Source organism: Oncorhynchus mykiss, chromosome 22, assembly GCF_057628025.1.
Source record: "Oncorhynchus mykiss isolate SJ-2025 chromosome 22, ASM5762802v1, whole genome shotgun sequence".
NCBI classification, from domain to species: Eukaryota; Metazoa; Chordata; class Actinopteri; order Salmoniformes; family Salmonidae; genus Oncorhynchus; species Oncorhynchus mykiss.
Window position 1 is genome coordinate 49,599,572 of NC_143043.1, and position 24,714 is coordinate 49,624,285.

Genomic DNA, 24,714 nt, shown 5'->3' on the forward strand with positions numbered 1-24,714 from the left:
AGCCCTTCCCTTAGTTCCAGTTCAATGACTTCAAATTGACCCGGAACACAAAGACCACTGTACTGGGACACTGGTTTTCCATGAGGTGGACCCCTGGTCCTCCAATAGATTTTTGAGAGGTAAGGCAATCATGTAGAACATGTGATAAGTCACCTATAATACCCCACAATGCACCGGAACTGACTCACTGTGTTAAGCGTATGTATTTAGATATCGGTTCCCTTACCCTGTAAGCAGTCTATGAACTGCTCTAATGAGTGACTGCAATCCACACTTTGGTTTTGAAAGTCACTGCCAACAAACACGAATGCTAGTATTTTCAGACAAAACACGTTACTAGTTCAGCACACTACCACAACAATGTGACTGTTTTTGAATAAAATGTTCAATATATTTCCTTTATCATCCTCTGTGTTTTGTGCTTATTGTTTAACCATTGATATGTTCTAGGTCATTTTGAGAACTTAAGGAGCATCAGGTACTGCTGGAATATATCAATAGCATGTCCATCTTTTTGTGATAAATTACACTGGTCACTGTTCAAAACATTTATAAAGTATTAAGAAAATATGAATAGTCCTCACTTTAGATTAGGGACTTCAAAACTACTTTACTAATGATCAGTTAATGGTTTATAAGTTAATTCATTAAACATCTTTTGAATTATCTTATAAATCATTATTAGAGACGATAAAAAGTTGTTAATAAATGTGTGAATAACTAGCTTACTAAAACAAATGTGGGAGTAATGATAAATAAATTATAAACTATTTACTTATCCATTATGAATAATTTAGTGTGTTACCCAATCACTATATTCATTCACACTAAACAGCTTCTGAGAGAGCTGTTCTGGCGTGACCCTTGACCTGGCAGCAGGGATGTAGTGAGAGTAGTGGTAGTGTTCATAACCAGTATGTTGAGGTTGAAGTGTCAGCTGTGGTCTCCTGCATTATTGTGTTTAATCATTAATGTATATAGTAGTAATTTATAAATGTCAGAATACCTAGGTGAGTAACATTTAACAAATGTGGGTGTAATCATAAATGGTGACCAAAAATGTAAATGCCTTACACATGGCTTATTACTGAACACTATAAAGTGTTACACATATTTTCATATACTTGCATTTTACTCTCAACTACTTACATAGACTTGTACGTTATCTGATATCATGCATATTGTACATTTACATTTTACTGCACTTGAAGGCGTTGTGTTCCAATTGAGCCACTAGAGGGAGATGTTAAACAATATACATAATGACTCGTTCTCAGAATGTACTATTAGAATACTTACATACTATTTATTATTAAATAACACGGAACAACCACAGCCTTTGGTATTTGGAATGTACAACCCAAAATGACTACAATGTATCTGATAAAACAAGCTTATGCTTTCTTATACTTTTTATACAAGTCATTCCAAACCAATCCAGACAAATAATGCTGTATCACACGCATCTACCATATGATGACAATACTGAGATAAGTAATGTCAGTGTATTGTTACATGAAAGAAGCAATTACAATAATTGTATTACAAAACTATATCAAAACACATGTTTGTCAAACGTAGGAATAAAAAACTATTTATGCCTTAAGTTAGGCCGACATTGTAAATAAGAACTTGTTCTTAACCGACTAGTTAAATAAAGAATAAAATAAATAAATAATACAATTTAAAAGTTCAGAGTTAAAATATGTTTAGCCGTCACTTTGAACCATGGATAAAAGAAAGCATAAATTATTGGATTGATAAAAGAGTTAAAAAGTGGTAGAAAGCCGATGATCATAACTGAAAACAAACTGTCAATTAAAAAATACAGAAAGAAAGAAAATAAAAATGGAATCCAACAAATGAAATAGTTGATAACAACAATAGCTAGAGTTTTTGCTGCTTTTCTCTCAGACTTATTTGCTTGTACAGTTTTAACACCAGACACTCTGGGAGCCTCTTTTGAAAATACCTTTCTGGCCTGTGATCTGGCCACCACAAAGATTTTCATATAAAGTGTTATAATAATAGAGCACGGGACAACCATTGTAATTACAAGGTCAATTATATTTCCCCAGGTTATTCCTTCAACAATAAAACATTCTTTCAAACACCTACTGGGTACCTGTACATTGACAAAGTTTTTTACAATAGCAGAACGGTATATGATACAACAACACCAGGTAATGGATATACAACACATCATTCTTGTTGTTGTTATTTTAGAGTGGTACAATAAGGGATCACACACAGCAACATAGCGGTCAATAGATATCAAGACCAAATTGCCCAGAGATAAAGAACTACATAAGAAAGTAATGTAGATCTGAAACACACAGAAATATTTCCCAAAACCCCAGCATGATTCCATTAATGCTACAGTCGTTACTGGTATCACAATCAGTCCCACCAGGAGATCTGACACAGCCAGAGAGAGGATGAGCAGGTTGGTTGTAGTGTGGAGCTGCTTGAAGTGAGAGATGGAGATGATCACCAGTAGGTTCAAAAATACTGTAACTGCTGAAATCAATGAGAAGAAGATGTACAGTGTTATGTAGATAGATGTCGATAGCAAAGCCTTTCTGCATGAAGAGTTTCCGTCTTGAAAACAGTACAGAACATCTTCATGTTTCTCCATCTGTAATCAAGGGTAGAAATGCTGAGGTCCTGCTCCTGCTTGGTCCTGTGTGTGACCCTGTCAGGTCAGCCTTCTGACAAACTCTGAGCTCTGCCTCTCTATTTATCCCCGAGTTAATGGCAGAAACTCCCCTCCCCGGAGTCTCTCTGCATGCAAACACACACTTGAGCACACAAATGGTTAGAACGGTTAGATAAACAAATAATTTATGATGTAATGTATAACAGGATTGGTTTCTCTGCCCACCTAGCATGTCCTTCAGTCTTACTGGTAGTTAGAGATGAGAGCAAAAGGTACATTTTCTCAACTGAGAATTTTAATGGGAAAATATATGGGGGGAAAAAATGAGAATATATAGTATGGGAGATGTTCTGGTCACTCAAAGGCTATTTTAAATGGGAAATAGGATAATTGTGCAGACTAACAGTTGAGTGATTAGTGCTTAGTTTGGACCATAATCTACAACCTCAGGAGACATGACCACATGTCAGCTGGCCAGTGTGTAGGAAAGTTGACAGTAGGGAAGTTGATGAAATGGCATAAACGTATGCAGCCCTACAAATTGAATCTGTTTTACTGGCCAGTTATATTATCTGATTAATGTGGTATTTAGTTTCCTGACACAGGAACAAGCCAGTTGATCAAAATATATCATGGAGTATCAGCAATTGGTGTCTGTCTAGACAGTCAGATTTTGCCGTAAAATAAATGACGTAGTAACTGTGTTTTGCCTTTGTAGGGCACTATGGGGTATGCACTAGAGCACATGCAGTCAAAATGAATAGTGGCATTACAAATGAACATTCCAGACGTTTAGAAATGTCCATCTGAACTGAATTATGAATAGTACTTCTTCAAGTTGAGGTAGACTTTGTCTCAGTTACATCATGGGTACAAATACTATTTGTCAGACATCAGAACAACAACACTGTATTCTGACCCAATCACCCCTTGATGTTGTTTTCCTTTTCTGGTGTGTTGTTTTCTCTGATTTAAAAGACTAAATGTAATTTCCATTTAAATTTAGTTGAATCAATCATCTCAAAAGCACTTATTAAAGAACATTTCAGAAAAAAATGACATCTTTTGGAATAATTCACAATTAGCCATTTAATGAAGATAGCCTTCAACAGCTTCAGCGGTAGCCCCCAGACCCTGGGCACAAGGACCACCTATAATACAAGTCTAACTACTGAACTGTAACAGTAAACAGTGTGATTGTGTGAATCAGACTTCAGACAAACACTTTATAATAACATTCAGTAATAAAGCATTTACAGGCCTTTACAGTTTTGTGACCATTTATGAATCATTACTCCCATATTTGTTAAATGTTAGTCAGCTAGGTATTTTCACATTTATAAATAACTTTTAATGAGTCATTGGATTTTGTATATTTAAACCATTTACTAATCATTAGTACTAATAAAATATTTTTGGAGTCCCTGATCTAAAATGAGAGCCATTTATACTTTTGAAATGATTAATAAATGTTTTGAGTGACCAGGGTAATTTCTCACAATAAGTTGGACATGCCATTGGTAGACGATGAAGGTTTCAAAATGACCAGGAGCATATCAATGGTTAAAGAATAAGCACACAACAAAGGATGTTTAAGGAAATATATCTAACATTCATTTCACAAATACTGTTGTTTAAGAACTATTGCAAAGATGTGAGGAAGTGTTGTATTGCAAATATTTAGCTAAAGTTGTCAACCACAAACTAATTATAAAACAGGGAGATGTAGCCTACACACAAGAGCTGGTCGGACTGTACAGTTTTATTCTAGTGGATTTCATTCATTACTACTGATATGTGATTGAAATGGAGGTATTTTCAGGTAGAAATTATACATGTACAGTGCCTTGCGAAAGTATTCGGCCCCCTTGAACTTTGCGACCTTTTGCCACATTTCAGGCTTCAAACATAAAGATATAAAACTGTATTATTTTGTGAAGAATCAACAACAAGTGGGACACAATCATGAAGTGGAACGACATTTATTGGATATTTCAAACTTTTTTAACAAATCAAAAACTGAAAAATTGGGCGTGCAAAATTATTCAGCCCCCTTAAGTTAATACTTTGTAGCGCCACCTTTTTCTGCGATTACAGCTGTAAGTCGCTTGGGGTATGTCTCTATCAGTTTTGCACATCGAGAGACTGAAATTTTTTCCCATTCCTCCTTGCAAAACAGCTCGAGCTCAGTGAGGTTGGATGGAGAGCATTTGTGAACAGCAGTTTTTAGTTCTTTCCACAGATTCTCGATTGGATTCGACTTGGCCATTCTAACACCTGGATATGTTTATTTTTGAACCATTCCATTGTAGATTTTGATTTATGTTTTGGATCATTGTCTTGTTGGAAGACAAATCTCCGTCCCAGTCTCAGGTCTTTTGCAGACTCCATCAGGTTTTCTTCCAGAATGGTCCTGTATTTGGCTCCATCCATCTTCCCATCAATTTTAACCATCTTCCCTGTCCCTGCTGAGGAAAAGCAGGCCCAAACCATGATGCTGCCACCACCATGTTTGACAGTGGGGATGGTGTGCTGCTTTTACGCCAAACATAACGTTTTGCATTGTTGCCAAAAAGTTCAATTTTGGTTTCATCTGACCAGAGCACCTTCTTCCACGTTTGGTGTGTCTCCCAGGTGGCTTGTGGCAAACTTTTACCAACACTTTTTATGGATATCTTTAAGAAATGGCTTTCTTCTTGCCACTCTTCCATAAAGGCCAGATTTGTGCAATATACGACTGATTGTTGTCCTATGGACAGAGTCTCTCACCTCAGCTGTAGATCTCTGCAGTTCATCCAGAGTGATCATGGGCCTCTTGGCTGCATCTCTGATCAGTCTTCTCCTTGTATGAGCTGAAAGTTGAGGGACGGCCAGGTCTTGGTAGATTTGCAGTGGTCTGATTTCATTTTCCAAATTTTTTTTTCTTCCCAATATTATCGCTTGCAGTGCTCCTTGGGATGTTTAAAGCTTGGGAAATCTTTTTGTATCCAAATCCGGCTTTAAACTTCTTCACAACAGTATCTCGGACCTGCCTGGTGTGTTCCTTGTTCTTCATGATGCTCTCTGCGCTTTTAACGGACCTCTGAGACTATCACAGTGCAGGTGCATTTATACGGAGACTTGATTACACACAGGTGGATTGTATTTATCATCATTAGTCATTTAGGTCAACATTGGATCATTCAGAGATCCTCACTGAACTTCTGGAGAGAGTTTGCTGCACTGAAAGTAAAGGGGCTGAATAATTTTGCACACCCAATTTTTCAGTTTTTGATTTGTTAAAAAAGTTTGAAATATCCAATAAATGTCGTTCCACTTCATGATTGTGTCCCACTTGTTGTTGATTCTTCACAAAAAAATACAGTTTTATATCTTTATGTTTGAAGCCTGACATGTGGCAAAAGGTCGCAAAGTTCAAGGGGGCCGAATACTTTAGCAAGGCACTGTATATCCTAACCTTTAAATATTTCCAGTGCTACAGTCTTTTAACCGCAGACTATTTTCAAACTTTGCTTTGTTTGGCTGCACTCTTACTGGGCCTTTAAAAAAGGTACTGATCCTTTAAATGTAATGTTCAGTTAAATGATGTATTTAGATATTGGTTCCATTACCCTGTAAGCAGTCTATGAACTGCTCAAATGAGTGACTGCAATCCACACTTTGGTTTTGGTAGACCTGTCACTGCAAACGTGAATGTTAGCATTCTCAGACGAAAAACGGTAATTTACTCAGAATAGAGTGTGTCTGAAGTTACACCTCACACTATTACAACAGTGTGGCTGTTTTTGGAATAAAATAAATATATTTATTTTAACATCTTCCGTGTTGTGTAATTATTGTTTTACCATCGATATGCTCTTGCTTGGGTTACGCGCAATGCCGTCGGGGGTACGCCAAATAAAACTGTGATTCACATTTTTAAACAGACCATGTAGATTTACCAACAGGGCTATATATTTGGGTGATGTTTTTTTAAATCGCCTAAGTAGCCTCGTTTCACTGCCAAAAATAAAATGTAACCAACTAGTGTTCAGCGAAATAACAACACAATGTCAAATAATTAACATCCAATCACATTAACAGTTACTCTCTCGTGGGAATTCCACTACCAATCTGTATGTAGCCAAACGTAGCTGCTACTCATTCCGTTAACTCGAAAATTGATAAATGGCAAAAAAAAAGGTAAGGCCGCGTCCATAGAGGTATACATGGACAGATACTCCAATCTCCGCTGTGGAGCTTTGCAGCTCCTTCAGGGTTATCTTGGTCTCATTGTTGCCTCTCTGATTAAATGCCCTCCTTGCCTGGTCCGTGACTTTTGGTGGGCGGCCCTCTCTTGGCAGGTTTGTTGTGGTGCCATATTCTTTCAATTTTTTAATAATGGATTTAATGATGCTCCGTGGGATGTTAAAAGTTTCTGATATTTTTTTTATAACCCAACCCTGATCTGTTCTCCACAACTTCGTCCCTGACCTGATCTTCATGGTGCCGCTTCCTTGGTGGTGACCCTTCCTTAGTGGTGTTGCAGACTCTGGGGCCTTTCAGAACAGGTGAAAATATACTGAGATCATGTGACACTTCAATAAAGTCCACCTGTGTGCAATCTAACTAATTATGTGACTTCTGAAGGTAATTGGTTGCACCAGATCTTATTTAGGGGCTTCATAGCAAAGTGGGTGACACACTCACCACTTTTCCATATTATTATTTTTTAAATTCACTTCAACAATTTAGAATATTTTGTGTATGTCCATTACATGAAAACCAAATAAAATATATTTAAATTACAGGTTGTAATGCAACAAAATAGGAAAAACGGCAAGGGGGGGGGGGGGGGGTGAATAATTTTGTAAGGTACTGTACCACGGCTGTCAGCTAATTAGCATTCAGGGCTCGAAACACCCAGTTTATAATCCACAGTAAATGTAGAAGCATATTATATTCTTATGTATCACAAGCGACACTCCAAAATAACAATACATTATTTACCATAATTTCTATTGGGCACCAAATAATCTGAACCACCACCAAAACAAACTGCAAATGCATCCAACAAGTTTGTAGAGTCACAAGCTTGATTTAGTCATTGCGTGCTAGCAAGATGGTACGAAATACTAACCTTTTCACTACTTTATTGTAAGAATCTTTAAAAAGTCTCAATCATTTTTACCGTTACCTTTGAGAAATTTGCATTAGTATAAAATAATATTTCACAAATATTCTAATTATTTATTTTATACATTCATTATTTCTCATCTTTATCAAGGCTGTCAATCATCTAGGACCCCACTGTACCTACTACTGTACATACATTCTGTCTATATACACACCCCCTATTGATATTCTGTCTGTACACACACCCCCTATTGATATTCTGTCTATACACACCCCCTATTGATATTCTGTCTATACACACCCCCTATTGATATTCTGTCTATACACACCACCTATTGATATTCTGTCTATACACACCACCTATTGATATTCTGTCTATACACACCACCTATTGATATTCTGTCTATACACACACCACCTATTGATATTCTGTCTATACACACCCCCTATTGATATTCTGTCTATACACACCCCCTATTGATATTCTGTCTATACACACCCCCTATTGATATTCTGTCTATACACACCCCCTATTGATATTCTGTCTATACACACCACCTATTGATATTCTGTCTATACACACCACCTATTGATATTCTGTCTATACACACCACCTATTGATATTCTGTCTATACACACACCACCTATTGATATTCTGTCTATACACACCACCTATTGATATTCTGTCTATACACACCACCTATTGATATTCTGTCTATACACACACCACCTATTGATATTCTGTCTATACACACACCACCTATTGATATTCTGTCTACACACACCACCTATTGATATTCTGTCTATACACACCACCTATTGATATTCTGTCTATACACACCACCTATTGATATTCTGTCTATACACACCACCTATTGATATTCTGTCTATACACACACCACCTATTGATATTCTGTCTATACACACACCACCTATTGATATTCTGTCTATACACACACCACCTATTGATATTCTGTCTATACACACACCACCTATTGATATTCTGTCTATACACACCACCTATTGATATTCTGTCTATACACACACCACCTATTGATATTCTGTCTATACACACACCACCTATTGATATTCTGTCTATACACACACCACCTATTGATATTCTGTCTATACACACCCCCCCTATTGATATTCTGTCTATACACACCCCCTATTGATATTCTGTCTATACACACACCACCTATTGATATTCTGTCTATACACACACCACCTATTGATATTCTGTCTATACACACACCACCTATTGATATTCTGTCTATACACACACCACCTATTGATATTCTGTCTATACACACACCACCTATTGATATTCTGTCTATACACACACACCACCTATTGATATTCTGTCTATACACACCACCTATTGATATTCTGTCTATACACACACCACCTATTGATATTCTGTCTATACACACACCACCTATTGATATTCTGTCTATACACACACCACCTATTGATATTCTGTCTATACACACACCACCTATTGATATTCTGTCTATACACACACCCCCTATTGATATTCTGTCTATACACACACCCCCTATTGATATTCTGTCTATACACACACCACCTATTGATATTCTGTCTATACACACACCACCTATTGATATTCTGTCTATACACACACCACCTATTGATATTCTGTCTATACACACACCACCTATTGATATTCTGTCTATACACACACCACCTATTGATATTCTGTCTATACACACACCACCTATTGATATTCTGTCTATACACACACCACCTATTGATATTCTGTCTATACACACACCACCTATTGATATTCTGTCTATACACACACCACCTATTGATATTCTGTCTATACACACACCACCTATTGATATTCTGTCTATACACACACCACCTATTGATATTCTGTCTATACACACACCACCTATTGATATTCTGTCTATACACACACCACCTATTGATATTCTGTCTATACACACACCACCTATTGATATTCTGTCTATACACACACCACCTATTGATATTCTGTCTACACACACACCACCTATTGATATTCTGTCTACACACACACCACCTATTGATATTCTGTCTACACACACACCACCTATTGATATTCTGTCTATACACACCACCTATTGATATTCTGTCTATACACACACCCCCATTGATATTCTGTCTATACACACCACCTATTGATATTCTGTCTATACACACACCACCTATTGATATTCTGTCTATACACACCACCTATTGATATTCTGTCTATACACACACCACCTATTGATATTCTGTCTATACACACACCACCTATTGATATTCTGTCTATACACACCACCTATTGATATTCTGTCTATACACACCACGCTAATATATCTACATGGTTATTTATTGATTTCTTGTTTGATTAATTGTGTTGTTGTATTGTATGTCCGATAATAGCTCCAACGGCGCAGTAGAATGTACCAAGCATTTTGCTGCACCTGTCATACAACCTGCAGATCTGTGTACGTGACCAATATACGTTGATTTTTTTTATTTTAAATTTTAAATATAGTTTGTTGTTCTTTCAGATTCCAGAGGGTTTTGATAGTACAACACTACTACATACTGCATGGTCCATTTACATGGAAATTAATTTAGAGACGTCGGCATACAAATACACAACACAATAATATTACGTGACGTACGGAAAACTGTAACGTTAGTACACAAGTCACACATTTACATATTCAAAACATGCAGGGCTCTGTCACAATGACACATATCACTCTACCAATGAAAAGGTGTCAAACACAAACAGCGTGAGTCACCATTGAGACCAGGATCTCATTTGCAGGGGAGCCCTATGAACATACAATAAATAATATACATATAAGATGAATAAAAACAAAACACTCAAAAACGGGCGGCAGATATTCTAGTAGTTAAAATGTTGGGCCAGTAAGATAAAGGTCACTGGTTCAAATCCCTGAGCCTAGGTGAAAAATGTTCCCTTGAGCAAGGCACTCAACCCTAATTGCTCCTGTAAGTCACTCTGGGTAAGAGAATTTGCTAAATGACCAAAAAAAAAATATGATCCACTTTAGTCTACATGATTCCTAAAGAGCATCTTACATCAGCAAAACTCAATCTGTGCTCAGTGACTGATGTCACTGGGACTATATTGTCTCTACTGGGTAAGTGGACAACTCTTAATGATGTTAGTTTTGACTTGGTTAAGTTTGACACCAGAGGGTCCTGTTATCACCTGTATGCAAGGCTCTGGAACAATGAGGTCCAAAACTCTAAGGAATTATACCAATTAGAGGTGTTGGAGACACACAAATGCTTTCCTCCAGGGACCTATTAAGGCCCCAGTACAGCATAAACATTCAAAGTGAACCCGAGTTAGGGCTGTGGCTGTCATGACATTTTGTCAGTCGGTTAATGTCATGCCAAAGACTGCTGGTCTCACAGTAATTGACCATTAATTAATATCAACACGTTTAGCATCTCTAGGCCTCAATGCATTTTATTTAACTAGGCAAGTCAGTTAAGGGTAGCCTAGTGGTTAGAGCGTTGGATTAGTAACCGAAAGGTTGTGCTGACAAGGTACAAATCTGTCGTTCTGCCCCTGAACAGGCAGTTAACCCACTGTTCCTAGGCAGTCATTGAAAATAATAATTTGTTCTTAACTGACTTGCCTAGTTAAATAAAGGTAAAAGAACAAGTTCTTATTTACAATGACGGCCAAACCCATACAAACTGCTGGAACATCTACTTAAAAAAAGTTGAATAAATCAATTTAATACACACCATCACAATAAAGAAAGAACCGAATAGGAGTTGTCCTACTGTATGTTATCTGTCTGTGCCACAGGCTCTAGGCTTGTTCATTTAGCAGACAAGATATGCTTATAAGTCCTGTGGTATTATTTTATAGTAAGAAGAGTGTAATTGAACTTAGAAAGGATAATTATTATTATTATTATAAGGTTAACAATACATTAGAAAGGATATTTTTCCCATTCCGGAGCAATTGGCTATGTTGAGAGTAAAAGGGATACTTTGAAACAGGTCCTATACGCTAGACTTAAGAGTTATTTGGCAACTTTAGTTAGAATGTCTCAGAAATCAAAACATATCTGGGCTGCATGATGCAACTATAGGTTATTGAGGATTTGAGAACGTAAAAAAAAAAAAAAGCTAGCGCTGTGTTGCTTGCCTCAGTCTAATATGTCAAATTAGTTTAGATCTAGAATGACCCGTCGGTCAGGAACAGGGGAATAAAGACTCATCCATATGAGTGATATGAGTATCACTCATCTCATCCATATGCACTTGAATAGTGAAAGGAGGCCACTATTTGAGGAGCGTGCAGTGAAAGACAAAACAGTACATATAAAATTAAAAAACAGTGTGCAGGTGTCACACCTACTCCCGCTCCAGCCTTCAACATTGCTGGGGCTACTAACCACCGGTCCTGGCAACCATCATTACGCACACCTGGACTTCACCTTGATTAGCATTCCTTTATTTAGCCCGCAGTCGACAGGCACTTTTAGTTTGTTTTCATGTTCAGTACGCTTCTCCTGTTGCCTTTCATCGTTGTTATTAAAAACTCTCCTTCCGCACCTGCTCCCTGCCTATACGTGACAGCAGGTGAGCTTCGAAGCCAAAAGGGGCATATGTGAGTACAACAAAAATATCTGTTCAATCAGTTAACGCATATTACTTAATTGTACATGATATACTCAGTATACAATAGATATCGTATTGATTGTGTGTGGAGAATTAGACTATATGGAGGGGATTATTGGGTAGCTTGGTTCATCAGACTGACACCCAGTCTTCACTTTAGGTGAGGACCTGTACGCTCTCGTTGGCTGGCCCTCGCTTCATACTCGTCGCCAAACCCACTGGCTCCATGTCATCTACAAGACCCTGCTAGGTAAAGTCCCCCCTTATCTCAGCTCGCTGGTCACCATAGCATCACCCACCTGTAGCACGCGCTCCAGCAGGTATATCTCTCTAGTCACCCCCAAAACCAATTCTTTCTTTGGCCGCCTCTCCTTCCAGTTCTCTGCTGCCAATGACTGGAACAAACTACAAAAATCTATGAAACTGGAAACACTTATCTCCCTCACTAGCTTTAAGCACCAGCTGTCAGAGCAGCTCACAGATTACTGCACCTGTACATAGCCCATCTATAATTTAGCCCAAACAACTACCTCTTTCCCTACTGTATTTAATTTATTTAGCTCCTTTGCACCTCATTATTTTTTTTCTTCTACTTTGCACATTCTTCCACTGCAAAACTACCATTCCAGTGTTTTACTTGCTATATTGTATTTACTTTGCCACCATGGCCTTTTTTTGCCTTTTACCTCCCTTCTCACCTCATTTGCTCACATCGTCTATAGACTTGTTTATACTGTATTATTGACTGTGTTTGTTTTACTCCATGTGTAACTCTGTGTCGTTGTATGTGTCGAACTGCTTTGCTTTATCTTGGCCAGGTGGCAATTTTAAATGAGAACTTGTTCTCAATTTGCCTACCTGGTTAAATAAAGGTGAAATAAAATAAATAGGTTTTTGAGAGCTGATAAGGTCTTGGTAATGTGAAGATAAGAGTAGATATTCTGCCCAAACTCTGTATTCCATAGGCTCTGCAACTGAGTACAGTATATACATATGAGATGAGTAATGTAGGGTGTGTAACCAAAGTGGCATAGGTTAAAGTGGCTAGTGATACATGGATTACATAAAGATGCAGTAGATGAGAGTACAGTATAAACACATGAGATGAGCAATGTAGGGTATGTAAACATTATATTAAGTAGCATTGTTTAAAGTGGCTAGTGATATATTTTACATCAATTCCCATTATTAAAGTGGCTGGAGTTGAGTCAGTGTGTTTGCAGCAGCCACTCAATGTTAGTGGTGGCTGTTTAACATTCTGATGGCCTTGAGATAGAAGCTGTTTTTCCAGTCTCTCGGTCCCTGCTTTGATGCACCTGTACTGACCTCGCCTTCTGGATGATAGCGGGGTGAACAGGCAGTGGCTCAGGTGGTTGTCCTTGATCTTTATGGCCTTCCTGTGACATCGGGTGGTGTAGGTGTCATGGAAGGCAGGTAGTTTGCCCCCGGTGATGCGTTGTGCAGACCTCACTACCCTCTGGAGAGCCTTACGGTTGTGGGCGGAGCAGTTGTCGTACCAGGCGGTGATACAGCCCGACAGGATGCTCTCGATTGTGTATATACTGTGACAAGCCGAATTTCTTCAGCCTCCTGAGGTTGAAGAGGCTCTGCTGCGCCTTCTTCACGACGCTGTCTGTGTGGGTGGACCAATTCAGTTTGTCCGTGATGTGTACGCCGTGGAACTTAAAACTTACTACCCTCTCCACTACTGTCCCATCGATGTGGTTAGGGGGGAGCTCCCTCCGCTGTTTCCTGAAGTCCACAATCATCTCCTTTGTTTTGTTGACGTTGAGTGTGAGGTTATTTTCCCGACACCACACTCCGAGGGCCCTCACCTCCTCCCTGTAGGCCGTCTCGTCGTTGTTGGTAATCAAGCCTACCACTGTAGTGTCATCCGCGAACTTGATGATTAAGTTGGAGACGTGCATGGCCACGCAGTCGTGGGTGAACAGGGAGAACAGGAGAGGGCTCAGAACGCACCCTTGTGGGGCCCCAGTGTTGAGGATCAGCGGGGTGGAGATGTTACCTACCCTCACCACCTGGGGGCGGCCCGTCAGGAAGTCCAGTACCCAGTTGCACAGGGCGGGGTCGAGACCCAGGGTCTCGAGATTGATGACGAGTTTGGAGGGTACTATGGTTTTAAATGCTGAGCTATAGTCAATGAACAGCATTCCCACATAGCTATTCCTCTTGTCCAGATGGGTTAGGGCAGTGTGCAGTGTGGTTGAGATTGCATCGTCTGTGGACCTATTTGGGCGGTAAACAAATTGGAATGGGTCTAGGGTGTCAGGTAGGGTGGAGGTGATATGGTTCTTGACTAGTCTCTCAAAGCAATTCATGATGACGGAAGTGAGTGCTAGTTGTTTAGCTCAGTTAGCCTTCTTGGGAACAGGGACAATGGTGGCCCTCTTGAAGCATGTGGGAACAGCAGACTGGGATAAAGATTGATTGAATATGTCCGTAAACACACCAGCCAGCTGGTCTGCGCATGCTCTGAGGACACGGCTCTGCCGTCTGGGCCTGCAGCCTGGCGAGGGTTAACACGTTTAAATGTTTTACTCACGTCGGCTGCAGTGAAGGAGAGTCTGCGCTTTAAGTTTCACACGAATGCTGCCATCAATCCACGGTTTCTGGTTTGGGAATGTTTTAATCGTTGCTATGGGAACAACATTGTCAATGCACTTTCAAATGAACTCGCTCACCGAATCAGCGTATTCGTCAATGTTGTTGTTGGAAGCAGTGCGGAACATATCCCAGTCCACGTGATCGAAGCAGTCTTGAAGCGTGGAATCAGATTGGTTGGGAGCCCAATCAGGCCTTCACGATCAAATTGCTGCAAAGAAACCACTATTGAAGGACACCAATAAGAAGAGACTTGCCTTGGCCAAGAAACACGAGCAATGGACTTTAGACTGGTGGAAATCTGTCCTTTGGTCTGATGAGTCCAAATTTGAGATTTTTGGATCCAACCGTAGTGTCTTTGTGAGATGCAGAGTAGGTGAATGGATCATCTCCGCAGGTGTGGTTCCCACCGTGAAATCAAATCTTAATTGTCACATGTGCTGAATACAACAGGTGAAATGCTTACTTACAAGCCCTTAACCAACATTGTAGTTAAGAAAAACAAGTGTGAAAAACCTCTGGGATATGGGGCAGCATTTTCACTTTTGGATAAATAGCGTGCCCAATTTCAACTACCTGCTACTCATGTCAAGAATATAAGATATGCATATTATTAGTAGATTTGGATAGAAAACACTCTGAAGTTTCTAAAACTGTTTGAATCATGTCTGAGTATAACAGAACTTGTGTAGCAGACAAGATTTCTAAGGCACTTGTTTGCAGTTCCTACCACTTCCACTGGATGTCACCAGTCTTTGGAATTTGGTTGATGTTATTCCTTTGTGCAATGAAGAAGTACGGCCATCTTGGATAAGGGTAGCGTTATGTGTACTGTTTGAGAGTTGCGCAAGACTAGAAAAATAGCGTTAGTTTGTGATCCTCCTGTATTGAAAACAGATAGACCTGTCTTCAATTTGATTGATTATTAACGTTTAAAAATACCTAAAGTTGTATTACAAAAGAAGTTTGAAATGTTTTTGCAAAGTTTACAGGTAACTTTTGAGATATTTTGTAGTGACATTGCGCAAATTGGAAGCTGTTTTTTAATTAATCAAACAAAAGGACAATTTGTGATGTTTATGGGACATATTGGAGTGCCAACAAAAGAAGCTCGTCAAAGGCATGAATTACATTTTATTTCTGCGTTTTGTGTGGTGCCTGCAGGGTTGAAATATGCTATTCTCTCTTTGTTTACTGTTGTGCTATCATCAGTTAATAGCTTTCTTATGCTTTCGCCGAAAAGCCTTTTTGAAATCTGACCTGGATTCACAACGAGTGTGGCTTTAATTTGGTATCTTACATGTGTGATTTAATGAAAGTTTGAATTTTATAGCATTTTATTTGAATTTGGCGCCCTGCATTTTCCCTGGCAATTGGCCAGATGGGACATTTGCGTCCCGCCTATCCCAGAGAGGTTTTAAGTATTTACTAAAATAAACTGAAAATAAAAAAAAATATTAAAGAGCAACAAAATTACAGTAAGGCCATCATTGTCAATAAGAATTTGTTCTGAACTGACTTGCCTAGTTAAATAAAAGGTTAAATAAAAAAGAAATATACAGGGGCATGGAAGAGGTGTGATGGTGTGCTTTGCTGGTGACACTGATTAATTCAGAATTCAAGGCACACTTAACCAGCATGGCTATCACAGCATTCTACAGCGATACGCCATCCCATCTGGTTTGCGCTTCGTCGGACGATAATTTGTTTTTCAACAGGACAATGACCCAAAACACACCCCCAGGCTGTGTAAAGGCTATTTGACCAGGAGGAGAGTGATGGAGTGCTGCATCAGATGACCTGGCCTCCACAAATCACACAACTTTAACCCAATTGAGATGGTTTGGGATGAGTTGGACCACAGAGTGAAGGACAAGCAGCCAACAACTGCTCAGCATATCTGGGAACTAACAAAAGAAAAACCTTTGAATGAGTAGGTGTGTCCAAACTTTTGACTGTAGGTTGTTCAAGAAACGCTTCTCCCTGTATTGGATTTTGGTGATATTGTTTACATGCATGGGCCAACCTCTGTTTAAAATCCATCGGGACGCAATCTACCATACCGCAAAACTTTTTATCACAGGGGACAATTTTAGGACTCATCATTGTAGTCTGTATATAAAACGTGGGATGGACCTCTGTAAGAAGAGAGCTGCATTCTCTTATTTTTTTTACAAAGCAATCTGACAGAAACTCCCCCTATATGTAACTTAATTAAGTCTAGAATCATAAGTTACCAAACTCGGTCACAGGAATGGATAACATAAGAGATCCCTTGTTTCCACAGATTTAGGAAAACCCGCATTTTTGTTTTTTGCCCAATTTGTGGAACAATCTGCAGAGTTCACTGCAGTTAGATGTGCTGGTGTCACTCAGACAGTTTACAATATTGATTGAGATCCTCTATGTAGTTGAATGTGTTTGCTTTTATTATTTTTGTTAATTGTGTGCTGAATTAGTGTTTTATACACATGTATGTTTTTATAATGTTTTTACATTTTTGTAATGTGTTCAGGGCTCTCTTGTAAAAAGTTGATTTTTAATCTCAACATAAATAAAGGACAAAGTGGAGAAGTGCGGCTTACCGGTTTGATCAGGGCCAGCATGAGGGATGACGTTTCTTGTGTCAGTGAGTGTAGCTATTAAGTTCAGTTTGAGCAACTTATAAAACAGTGTGTTCTATACAGCTGTCAACATTCTACAAAGAGCCAATGATCAAATCAAATGTATTTATATAACCCTTCGTACATCAGCTGATATCTCAAAGTGCTGTACAGAAATCCAGCCTAAAACCCCAAACAGCAAGCAATGCAGGTGTAGAAGAACGATGATATAATAATGAAATAATCATTAACCAGATTATCCTGGATAACAGACTTCCATGAATGAAACCTGAGTTCTACAATGTTGTCATTGATGAGAATGAATCTAAAAAATATATATATGTACTTAGTTTAGACATCCAGCCTGTATTGTAATTTACCAGAGACAAATCTTCAAAGACACAGTATTTAGTTATTCAGTGGTACATGCATTCAGTCTTGATTTATAGGATCCTTCCCATTAAATGATTGGTATGTTAAATAATAAAATCCCTGCCCAACCAGGTACAGTCAATGGAACTTTACCTGTCCAAAGACTACAACCGCCTGTCACGAGATCGTTAGTGGGTAAGGAACCATCTCCGGGGCAGGTTCAGTGGAATGGCATGTCTTGTTGAACCTGAGCCAGAACAATCGCTACCCTCCCTGTCATCCCTGTCTGTGCCTGATATTGTTAAAAAAAAAACAAGGGCACCTGGGGCATGCAGGCATCCTGGCTGGCGTGGCGTTGTCGGTGGAGCAGCAGGAAACCGTTGGACAGCGCACCCAACTGGTACACCATGACGACAGCAATGATGGAGCAGTGGTAAGGACGGAAAAAAACAAACAAAAAAACAGGTCCTGAATTAATACCGGTATATAGTAAAACACAGTATAACGCCCAGCCCTAGTGCTGCACCTTCTCAGTTTCATTCAGTAGTACAACACAACTCACATTGAATTTTATCACAGGCACAGTGGGATTTTTTATTTATTTATCTGTGACGTTTAAATGATGTACTCTCTCACTCTGGGGGTAAGACATCACTCCCAGCAGATCTGTCACACCCTGACCGTAGAGAGCCTTTTAATGTCTCTGTGTGATTTGGGGTGGGCATTCTATGTTTCGTTTTCTATGATTTGGTGTTTCTATGTTTTGGCTGGGTATGGCTCTCAATCAGGGACAGCTGTCTGTCATTGTCTCTGATTGGGAATCATACTTAGGTATCACTTTTTCCCCCTCCTTTCTTTGTGGGAAGTTGACTTTGTTTAGGGCACATAGCTTTATGGTTTGTTTTAATGATAAAGAATATGTACGCTCACCACGTTGCACCTTGGTCCCCCTCCTTCAACAGCCGTGACAAGATCTCCTTGCTGAGGCTGGTGTTGATCATGCACTGCTTCTCATGGTGAGTGCCTGATGTTCCACATGTCACGCCTCCTGTCTAAAACTGGAGGAAAAGGGGACAAAGTCCAAATGTTGATGCATCTACAGATTCAATGACTGAGTCAACACAAACATTGGCGCATACACATGCATAACACGCGATAACATATGCACTATACATACACATGGATTTAGTACTGTAGATGTGTGGTAGTGGTGGAGTAGGGGCGTGAGGGCACACAGTGTGTGAAATCTGAATATATTGTAATGTTTTTAAACTTGTATAAACTGCTTTAAATGTCGCTGGACCCCAGGAAGAGTACCCGATGCTTTGGCAGCAGCTAATGGGGATCCATTATAATTCTAAATGTTTTACACAATATTGTATATTTTATGAGTTTACTGACCTGTCTGTCCACAGGCCCGATCTGCTGTCGTCTCCACAACCAGATCACACTGCCACAGGATGTCCATGCACCGGATCACACTGCCACAGGATGTCCATGCACCGGATGGCCTGAGGGATTCACTCCTTTTGGACTGGAACACAAAGAGACATTTGGTCAGTGGTAGGTATTTTTCCAATGCTGTATCACCATCTTTATCTGGAAAGAAAAAAAGCAATGTTTATTGCACTCACCACTCAATCCTATTGGTTTGTTTTTGATTCCCAATACACAGTCTGGATCTTCCTCATCCACCATGATGGATGAACTACCTACTCTGGTAAATACAGAGCCATCTCTCTTTCCCACTGGAAAATGGCAGCTACAGACCCGAGTGTTGTCACTGGGTTTCCGGTCCGTCCATCTGAAAGACATTTCCCACTGGAAAATGGCAGCTACAGACCCGGGTGTCACTGGGTTTCCGGTCCGTCCATCTGAAAGACAAAACAAATAAGTTACTTTTACTAGCTAAGTTGATTAATAAAAAAATGGTAATATCTTAATATCTATATTAAAATACCATGGTAATATCTATTAAAATACCATAACCCACATACTTGACTGTAGAAAACTATTAAACAGACTAGGCTTTGGTCTATCTGCAGATCTAAAAATCTTAAAAATCCTACTATGTGGATGAGACATTTCTGCTAGAATGGAGGAATCATCTGGAATCCTCAACTAGATCAGGACAGTCTAGGTTGCTATTGTCCCGAAGAGGTGAAGTATTGCAATGAGCTAAAAGACTGTACTTCTGATTGTAATTCTCAAGAGGAAAGTTAAAACCCTCAGCCTTAAGGTCACTGAGGATGACCAACAGTTATATGGGGATCGTCTGAAAGTTGAACAGCAATTAGGGATTTAACAAGGATATTGGGCACCAGGCTAGCAGACCACGATTTTTACATTCAGGTCCTAAATCTGTGGCATGCGATGTTTGTAAATGAAAAATGTCACTGCTGTGTCAGGCTAATTTGGCATATTGTCTACTAGTCCCGTCTGAGAAGTACTAGCCTCCGGCTAGATTAATTTCCATCCCTGCAGACATTTCTTACTGACTTTACAGGTCATTTGATTAATCATGTAACGTTACAACAGATGCACTTGTGGAACAAAACCGTGTCTGTGTTTTGTATGAGGACAACATTGAGCCCACAAGTGCTTTGTGAGCTAGCTAGCCAGCTTCGGCTAATGTAGCTAACTAGCCAACCAAGGCGCCTCACTCTACATATATTTAGCTTACTAGCTAGCTAACGTTAGTTCGTGTAGTCAGACTTTACTAAGTGCTAACTAACCAACTATCCACGGAGCCGGCTTAACGTTAACTAGCTGGCTAGGTCACTAAAGACCTTGTCAACAAAAAGGTAACATTGAAGAACCCTGTTTGTGTTTTATATGGGGAAAACATTGAGTCCACAAGTGCTTTGTGAGCTAGCCAGCCAACTTTAGCTAATGTGACTAACTAGCAACCAAAGTGCCCAACTAGCTAGCCCACCCGGCGACATTAGCTAGATAATTAGTTAACATTAACTCACATTAAAAATTAGTGTAGTCAAACTTCTAAGTGGTGACATGCTAACCAACTATCCTTGCCATGTTATCAAGCAAAGTCAGACTACACGAACCGTGAATTAAAGTTAATTAGCTAGCTAAATATCATTTCACTGGTGGGCTAACGCTAGCTAGCATGTTCACATCTGGAAAAGTAGCTGGCTAGCTCACTAAAGACTGGTCAATAAAAAGTCGACAAAAGTCCATTATGCTGGTTCTTTGTACTTGTAAATAAGGCAACGTGCGTTACATATCAGCTTCATAAGCACCTAGTTTACCACAGATCTTTGACCTAACCAAATGTGCTTGTTAGCATATAGCAAACAGGGCTTACCTTATCACACAGCTCTAGCGATGCCTCTCACTTAGAGGTTGGAAAACGATAAAATGTGCATGTGCTTATTGGAGTAGTGGTTACAATCCGGTAACGTTACATAGCACATAACCATCCTTGCTTCTGGTCGACGTAGAGACCTAAGGTTAGCTAGTTATCTGCAGAGGCTAACTTATTAATTATAGTAATTCAATGACGTTAAGGTAGCAAGCGATATACACACGAGAAACTAAAACGCCTCTGTTTCTTGCTAGGCTACTTGTCGAGGAGTTTGCGTGGAGAACTGTGCCTTGAGGGTTTGACGTCATACTTTGCGACAAGATGTGTAGTTCTTTATGAAAGTCCCACTGGCATTTCATTTTGGAGGTAATTACACGTGAATATATTGATACAATTTACCATGTCTGAGAGATTTGCGCGGTTATCAAAATGGCTTGCCAGGTTAAGCCAATATGAAACACAGAGTTTATATGAAATAGTTCTAAAATCCCAGACGCAAAAATGAATGTTGAAAAAAATATTAGAACCATTTCCGGGGTTTACCGCTAGGTTTTATGGGTATAATGACTGATACTATTGTACTCAATGTATTGTAGGTGTAGGACTATTATTATTATTATTATTATTATTATTATTATTATTATACCTTTATTTCAACAAGGAACACAGACTGAGACTAAGGTCTCTTTTACAACTGGGCCCTGCGTATACATGTTTACAAATATAGTTTAGGTCCAATGATTAAGAAACTAAGACAAAAAAAACGATCACAGATAACACAAAAAAATACAGCAAAAATAAAGTAGTAGACACATTTAAACAAAGGTTAACAGGTTATTCCCCTAACAGCACAAGAACTTGCATTGCCCGAAACAGTTACAAGCAATACAAAAATAAAAATCCTCCAATAAATATTTAAGATGAGCGACAGGGAGACAAGAGTCTCAAGTTTAAGTTTAGTCTGCAGGCTATTCCATAGGCAAGGAGCGTAACAGTAAAAGGCAGCCATACACAACTCTGTGGAAACCGCATGGGCCTCAAGTGTAATCCATGCTTGAGACCTGGTTTTAGGAATTCTAAATCAAATATTGATGAGTGATGATAAATAAGAAGGTAGCTTATTCATAAGTGCTATATTGACAAGCAGGAGAGCATGTTGTCCAACCCACATTATGATGTAAAACACAGTGGTGAGTTCTGTAGCTAGGACCCGTAATAAACCTAAGTGCGCAATGATAAGTAGCATCCAGCGATTTAAGTGTTGATGCCGTAGCATGCATGTAAATAATATCACCATAATCTATAACAGACATAAAAGTAGCTTGTACAATTTGTCTTCTATTTGTAGAGGACAAACATGTCCTGTTTCTTTAGAGGAAGCTTAGCTTGATTTTTAGCCGTTTACAAAGTTCGTCAATATGCATTTTAAAAGACAGTTTATCATTCAACCATATCCCTATTTATATGCAGAGACCTGATTAATTCAAGAACCATCTAAGCTCGTAAGTGCAAGTGTATTTTCAAACAACTTTTTTGTTAAAAATCTTAAAATATGTTTTCTTTGCATTTAAAACAAGTTTCAGCTGTATAAAAGATCCTTGTAATATCTTAAAATATGTCTCCAAAAGTGATAATGCTTGGTGAGCCGTTGAAGCGATAGACTACATGACCGTGTCATCAGCATATAAATGAATTTGACACTTTCTTATCTCATCACCGATATTGATTATGTAGAGAGTGAACAGTAATGGACCAAGTATAGAACATTGTGGGAGCCCTTTAACCAACTCCAATGTCTCCAACTGGATGCCGTCGACTCTAACAGCCTGACTTCTATCCTTCAGATAGTCATGAAACCAACAACAGGAATCCAATCCCAGTCCTATTGACGACGGCTTACCCAAAATTATCGCATGGTCTACAGTGTCAAAAGCCTTAGATCTATGAACAAGGCGGCACAGTACTTTCTATTATCTAGGACATTAGTAATATCATTTACAACACGTACAGTGGCCGTAATAGTACCTAATAGTTTAGGTCTGAAGCCAGATTGTTTACTATAAAGACTATTGTTAACAGTTAAAGAAGATTGTAGTTGCCTATTCACCAGTGACTCTAGAATTTTAGCCAAACAGGAGAGTGCTTATCAGACATAAAGCTAAAAATGTATGAAAAGAAAGAGAACGCTAAAACATTATGCAGTTTACGGATAAAAGCTCTGAATATTTAAGGTCATGGATAAAGGCTTGCTCTGAGAAGTGTTTATAGTTTCTCTTTAGAATAATACGGGGGTCAGGGGTTTTTAGCCTAGTATCTCTGATACATGCAGTAGGGCAGTGGTCACTGATGTCATTAGCAGATAACCCACAAGCTATGTATTTGTGAGGTGTATTTGTTAAGATAAGGTCTATTAATGTAGATGGGGTCTTTTGGATTAGGACGGGTAGGTATAGTTATTAGTTGAGTAAGATTTAGTTTGTTACAAATGTATTTTAATTTAAACGATGCTGGCATTAGCCAGTCAAGATTGAGATCTCCGATAATCAATAATTCAGAGTTTGCATAATTAGACATTAACTCAAACAATTTGCATAGAGCAGATACCAGAGCTGAGGGTGGGCAATAAACTCCCGCTAGCGTTAATAGTGCATTATGACCAAGGACCACATTTAGAACTAAGTATTCATACTGTTTCAGAACAGAAGTTGAAATGGACACAGTGACATCTAGGTTGCATTTAACATACATTGAAATACCTCCACCTCTACCCACTCTGTCTGCTCTGTAGACATTAGACCCAGCTAACAGAACATCTGAGTCTGGAACAGAGACACACAGCCAGGATTCAGATATAATCATTATGTCAACATGTGATTGTGAGACCAGTATTTTAATCAAATCTAGCTTTTGGATCAAGCTTCTAGCATTCAAATGAATAATTCTTAGGCCACTATTTCGAGAGCTCATATCAGATGGAGCATTCAAGGTAATATTAGATGAGTGACGCTTCCTCGTGTAACTACTGACAGGCCTGAGTTGGATGGAAATAAGATTACTTCTAACAATACTCCTCTGCCTGTACGAGGAAGTGGCAACACGGTACCTTAACAGTAGTGTAACAATAACATAAAGTCCATCAAAAGTTTCATCCATGTTAGCAGCACTTATAGAGCTATTTAAAGCTATGGGGGGAGCAGTCAGTATAGCCTGATGGGGAATCGACCAATTCCGAATATCAACCCCCATGGCTATATATTGTTAGTATATATTGTCAGTTGGTGGTATGAAATAGTGGTACACCATACAGTGCATTCGGAAAGTATTCAGACCCCTTGTACTTTTCC

At 39.1% G+C, this 24,714-nt stretch overlaps 1 protein-coding gene and 1 long non-coding RNA gene across 3 annotated transcripts in view; both read right to left on the reverse strand.

The window, feature by feature from the left end:
• The window catches only part of LOC118936581 (uncharacterized), a 37,727-nt gene extending 16,044 nt beyond the window's left edge, over nt 1-21,683 (reverse strand). The window contains exons 1-4 of one of the 2 annotated variants that reach the window (XR_016490680.1): nt 21,371-21,678; nt 19,680-19,919; nt 19,447-19,579; nt 18,976-19,097 (exon numbers count right to left, since the gene is read on the reverse strand). This is a non-coding gene — a long non-coding RNA (uncharacterized LOC118936581). Of the gene's footprint in view, nt 1-18,975; nt 19,104-19,446; nt 19,580-19,679; nt 19,920-21,370 lie in introns of those variants that run through there. The other variant, XR_016490681.1, reaches the window with a different exon arrangement.
• On the reverse strand, nt 1,282-18,697 carry LOC110502167 (trace amine-associated receptor 13c). Its single transcript, XM_090216395.1, has 3 exons — nt 18,682-18,697; nt 18,368-18,442; nt 1,282-2,520 (listed from the first exon to the last, which is right to left on the reverse strand). The coding sequence occupies exons 1-3, from the start codon at nt 18,695-18,697 to the stop codon at nt 1,685-1,687; spliced, it is 927 nt and encodes a 308-aa protein (XP_090072521.1). The 3' UTR covers nt 1,282-1,684.
• Nucleotides 21,684-24,714: the final 3,031 nt, after the last annotated feature.

What these genes read in the sequence shown, in the direction of transcription:
- LOC110502167 (XM_090216395.1), bottom strand. An exon ending in AGGATGCCTGCATGCCCCAG is followed by an intron (nt 2,521 to 18,367) that starts GTGCCCTTGTTT and finishes CATTGATTTCAG; the next exon opens with CAGTTACAGTATTTTTGAAC.